The 5,769-nt window shown below is 27.5% G+C and overlaps 1 protein-coding gene across 1 annotated transcript in view; it reads right to left on the bottom strand.

Annotated features, from left to right (window-relative positions):
- LOC111622719 (probable 28S rRNA (cytosine(4447)-C(5))-methyltransferase) overlaps positions 1-5,769 on the bottom strand; it is a 79,158-nt gene that overhangs the window by 47,897 nt on the left and 25,492 nt on the right. The window contains 5 exon segments of the mRNA XM_023365139.1: positions 361-390; positions 2,135-2,239; positions 4,678-4,763; positions 4,842-4,915; positions 4,985-5,047. Of these exon segments, the coding sequence (XP_023220907.1) occupies positions 361-390; positions 2,135-2,239; positions 4,678-4,763; positions 4,842-4,915; positions 4,985-5,047 (358 nt within the window).

The following is a 5,769-nucleotide window of genomic DNA, read 5'->3' as shown; positions in this document are numbered from 1 at the left end:
ATAAATGAGCAAAAACTTAAGAAACTAATAAGTAGGTTTAAAATTGATAAATACAAATGTATTCTGACAGTTTATGAGTTAATTATGCTTTCTATTTGCAAAATTCCTCAACCTTAACACAAAATAAGAAAAAAAGTGAATTTTTAAGAAATTTGCGGGATTTCCCGGGATAAGAAAAATTTCCCGGGTTAAAAAAACAACCGGGATCCCGTTTGAGAAACCCTATTATTATAGCATGATAAAATCTGGCAATTGTTTCACATTAACCTAAATAACAAATTAATGGATGTTTATATTTGTATATAGATAAAGCTTTTAGATGATATTTGAATAAATTATATTTCATAAAATCTTTGCAACAAGCAATTGTCTGGCTTTTATTTACATATACTATATATCTGCTTCAAAGTACTAAAATTTCCTTAAAAGACTGATTTTTAATTCTATTTAATATTTTTCATAAAACAATTTGCAAATGATATACATTATAAATAGGTTTTGCTGGTTAATAAAAACATTACTACTTTAAAATGATAATTTTGACTAGATAGTTGTCCAAAGATTCAACCAAGAGAACTCATTTTTAACATCCATGATTACTACATTTAATCCTTTTAATTTCTTTCAATGATACTGTGGGATTATGGACTGATTAATTAGTTAAATTAAGGGAAGAAAATTAATACACAGTTAATTACGAAGTGGAAAAACCCCACTTTCTTTTCCTACCACCTGGCCTTTGAATTGCCCTCTGACTGAGAGATAAAACAATCAAATAACTGTACAAATTGACAATTTTAACAATCTTTTGAAAAAGTGTAGAAAATAAAGCTAAACATCTGGTTATTAATGGGGGCGAAATGTCAAAATTGGTTAAATTATGAAGTAAGAAAAGTCTCAACATCTTGATGGTGATGTCTAAGAACTTCGAATTTGTTGCCTTATATGGTTAAAAGAATCAGACTGCTCTGGCTGATGCAATGACACATCTCGACCTTAGACCACATTAAATCAAAATCATGTGATTAGATCCCCACACTCCGTAGGATAAAAAGGGCTCAAACTCGATCGTTGGGGCGAAAAGATTTTGTGGAACCATACACAACGTTCCATCTGGCAATATCTACATCACCAATTTTGTCTCTCCTTCAGAAGCAACCTCCAAGGAATATCCCCAAGCATCTCGCCGACCTTTGAATGAATTGGAATTCATGTAGACAACTAATTGTCTACATGAGGTATTATGCAGTTATTGTAAACTCTCTCTCTCTCTTAGTCTTGCGAGCAACATATTTAGCACTGTATTTAGCAATGTATTTAATGTTTAGTATTTTAGTATGTAAGTTATCACCATAGACATAGTTTTATCTCCATTGTAGTTCACCTATGTATTCATTAAACTTTTGTTATTCGTTAACCTGGTAACCTGTCCTTGTTTCAGGAAACGGTCATCCTATTGAATTATCCGCAACCTTCCCACTCGATTTATAGCCCTTCTAGCCATCCAGCCAACTCACATTGTGATGTGAGTGAGTTTTACCAACTTGACGCCGATCAAAGGGGTTTAGAGCTTTACTCTCTAATCCCCAGCTTCTCACAATACTTCACAAAATATTTATTATTATTCAGTAATATCTACCTTATTTTACATGTATAACCCATGTCTTTTAATAAACATACATGTATAACATGTATGTTTAAAAGACAACTTGAAACAGATATGGTTTATATGTCAATTTTAAATTGCAATCATGGTCTCGCACTTACAGAGCAATGACTTCTCCATAGGTGTGAAATGCATGATGGAACAGGTTGTATAAAGATTTTTGCCTTTACAATTTTCTGTGATGTACTATATATGCCTTGTGAGTTATAATAGTGCCATATTTTCATGTTTATAAATTTAGATTTCTTACAATTAGTAATTATCAAAAATCATCATCATTAATTGCAGTTAACAATCATCATCTTGACATGTGCAAAGTAACAAATAGTACAAAAACTAAACTTTCATAACAAAAAAAAATTCTCTACATCGTTCTTTTGAAATGATGATTTGATTTTATGCATATTTTAAATTTTTAATAAAATAAATTTTAATTAATTTAAAATCTAAATTTAAAAAATAAAAAACTTATAATATACCTGTTCTCTTCACGACGGGTGGCAAAATTACTAACAATACCTATTATATCTTTAATTCTTTGATTGATAATAACTAGATCTGGAGGTTGGGATTTTAAAAATTAATTAAGGTTTTAAAATATAAAAAATATAGAGATTGTGTGTATATATATATATACACACAATATACACACTGTATATACACAATATATATAATATGCTGAAAATATTATTAATATAATATTTTCAGCATAAATAAATAACAAATTAATTAGAAAATGAATTTATACATATAACATAATAGTAATCAAGGATTTTTTGTTCAATTGTATAATCTATTTAAATGATATTTAAAATTGTATACTTGAAAATTAGTCAAAAATCCTAAGTGAATGAGCCAAATAAAAAATACATTCACTTTCATCTAACATAATAAAAAATTTATAAATAAATAAATTGAGTAAAAAATTTCAGACAAAAACAAAGCATTTTGAAATACTGCAAATTTAATTTAAAATATTACAGAATTTATAGAATTAAGAATGAAAAGAGTTTTTTCATGTTTTCAGAACCCATTTAGCAAAACATAGTCAAGCTATGCTGTTGCCTAAGTATAAAATAAAACAGTATAATCTTGTTTTAATGGATCACTCAAGCCACCAAAAATCATCTGTTGTTTTGAGAATCCATTAAATCGCAAATAACAGATTTCCTGCACATCTCAGGAAAATATCAATTATTTGAAAAAAAATTCAGTTTCTTTAATTCACTACACATAAGAAATACTTATATCTTTATTCTAGAGAAACATCTATGTTACAAGATCATATTTTATGCCATACATGTGTACAAGAAAGCTGACAGAAACTGTATATACTGTAAACACAAAAAGAGGCAAATTAGTATGCTCATTAGCACTTCACTTGATTTCACAATTTCTTAAAAAACTTGTCCAACTTGATTTGTTTTGATGCTGCTTTTCTGCCTGTTGAATACAACAACTGCTTGACATTAGCAATTGTCATTGCTAATATCAAGTGGTTGTTTTATTCAATAAGTCTTCAGAACTTGAAAATCAACACTTTTGGTGATCTTACCTAATTTCTTAACAATTTGAGATTTCTTAATAATTGCAAAACATTTCAAAAATATTATAAATGTAAAATAGCTTGAAAATAATTACTAACTGTTTCTTTTCAATTTAGGAAATGTCAATTTATTTTACAAACAGATGAAATAAATTTACTTAAGCATTATACAAGCTAAACATACTTAAAATAACCACCAAGATATAAAGACAATAATTCAAAAATATATCTAAATACAGTTAAATCTTGATTTAGTGCTCTCTTAAATAGAACTATGCTCATAAAGAAACAATAAATACAAGTGAATGGACTGTCCCCACACATTTTAAATATTCATATCCCTAAGTGTATAATTTTTCATTGTAAATGACATCATCATCAAATCATATGGCTTTAACTCTCAAACTTGTATTTAAATCTCATTAATATATGAAGAGCTGACATGCAAAACAAGTTATGTGCATAGTGCACAGTGGTGTTGATTGGATTTAACTTGATTCACATGGATTAACAATGTATACAGTACTATAAACAACAGTGATGTTAATTGTTTTGGTTTTATGCTGCTTCAAAAAATACTACATTCAGTAAGGAATAAGCACCATAGCAAAAATGCAATGTTTTTAAAAATTGGACATAATTCATTTTGCATATTAGCTTCATATATAATTTTCATTTTCTGAGGTTCTTCAATTTAGAATTGCACATTATTTCATACCAATTTCAGAGATGAATAAATGGCAGTACTAAATCAAAATTTGACTACATTTCTATTTTCATATTGTTTAATATACAGTAGAGCGTCGATTTTCCGAAAGTCAATCATCTGAAATAATTCCAGTCGGCAAATTTAAATTTTCGCCAGTGCTGTGGCGCTTCAATCTTTGGCTATGTCTTGGGCTACTCAAATATTTTACATTTTTGATACTAAATTAACATCTGAAGTATATTTTTTTATTGTTTTTATATTTTTCAATATATTTATTTTGTTTGTACAAAATAAAAAAATAATTTTTAACGATACAATAGTCTTCGTTAGGCTTAACATCGACAAAAATTCAACACGAAGCGACACGCAACGGATAAAAATTTTAACATCGGCTACGTTAAACTATTTTTTCGTACATAAATTGGTTATCCGAAATATCAGTTATACGAACAACCCCAGTCCCCAATTGATTCGGAAAATCAACGCTCTACTGTATATTATTATAACACACATACAAATACAGTACATGTGGTAGTGTCTGTAAACATTTTAAACATTGATTTTGCAAAAAGCATTGATTTAAATTATCCTATCACAAATATAATATAAAAATATCATAAACTGTTCATATCAATTATTTCTAAAAACTGCAATCAATTTTTTATTTTCCACTTTAAAGGTTCCTTTTTACAGACACTGCCACATATAAATATTTAAGCCTTATTATTTACATATATATTTCATATTTAAGGATATTTTCTATTTCAAGTTCTTGACCACTTGGAAGAACAAACTTTTTCTTCTCAGAAATGTTTGTTAATAATTCATCATCAGAATTTTCACTGAAAAGAAAATTTTTATGGCTATTTTATATTGAAAAATAACAATACTGATAACAGATATAGTCTTTTATTTGTTACTTCAATTTTTCTTCTTCTTCATCATCTCTACACTTTTCATCATCATCATCATCATCATCATGTAATTCTGATTGCTTTAAAAATTACCATTATGATTATGCAATAATATTTATTTAAATCAATTATATATTAAAATTTCTTACTTCCTCTTTACATTCTTCTCCCTCAAATTCATCTTCTAAAACAGAATCATCAGAATCTGAAAACTAACAAGAAAACCTATTTTATATTCATATTTCCTTTAACATAACAATGATTGCTAAATTCCAAATTAGTCCAAAATATAGTGTAAATTCAAAGTATGATACAATGATCAATGAAGATACTATGTAAATTTAAACTTACATTAATGCTTTAAATTCAAATAATTCTTAACTATTAAAGTTATTAATTTATAAAAATAATACTAAAAATGAAAAACATTTATTACATAAAACTAAAAGATTTTAGCTATAATATTTCTGAAAAAACATTTAAGCTATGTACAGACATGGGTACATAATATAAAAGCATTTTTATTACCTTAAATACAGTATTTACATAACATATTTTAAAATTTATAAATAACCACAACCTTTTGTGAAAATCTCATTTTATTATCAATTTGATTTGCTTATTCAGTTTTCAATAAATTAATGAAAAAAGCTAAGTTCTCTAAAGTTATATATTAACATATTAAATGATCTAGCACAGTGATTCTCAAACTTTTTCGATCCACCGCCCCCTTTGTTCCATAAAGTTATACCCAACGCCCCCTAACCCATTTTCTCTTGTGTGAGAAAAGGATTGGAAATATTCTTAGGAAAACTTTTCTATGAATCTCACACTTTGTGCCCTTACTGTACATTGTTCTCATCATCTGGAAACCATTAAACGCAATGTTTCCTCTTATCAGCCCCAATTTTGCCTTTGGTCACCGTTCAATACC

Source organism: Centruroides sculpturatus, unplaced genomic scaffold (genome assembly GCF_000671375.1).
Source record: "Centruroides sculpturatus isolate CEXI.00-Female unplaced genomic scaffold, Cexi_2.0 scaffold307, whole genome shotgun sequence".
Taxonomy (NCBI): domain Eukaryota; kingdom Metazoa; phylum Arthropoda; class Arachnida; order Scorpiones; family Buthidae; genus Centruroides; species Centruroides sculpturatus.
The sequence above is the reverse complement of the archived record's forward strand: the minus strand, read 5'-3'. Positions and strand labels throughout refer to the sequence as shown.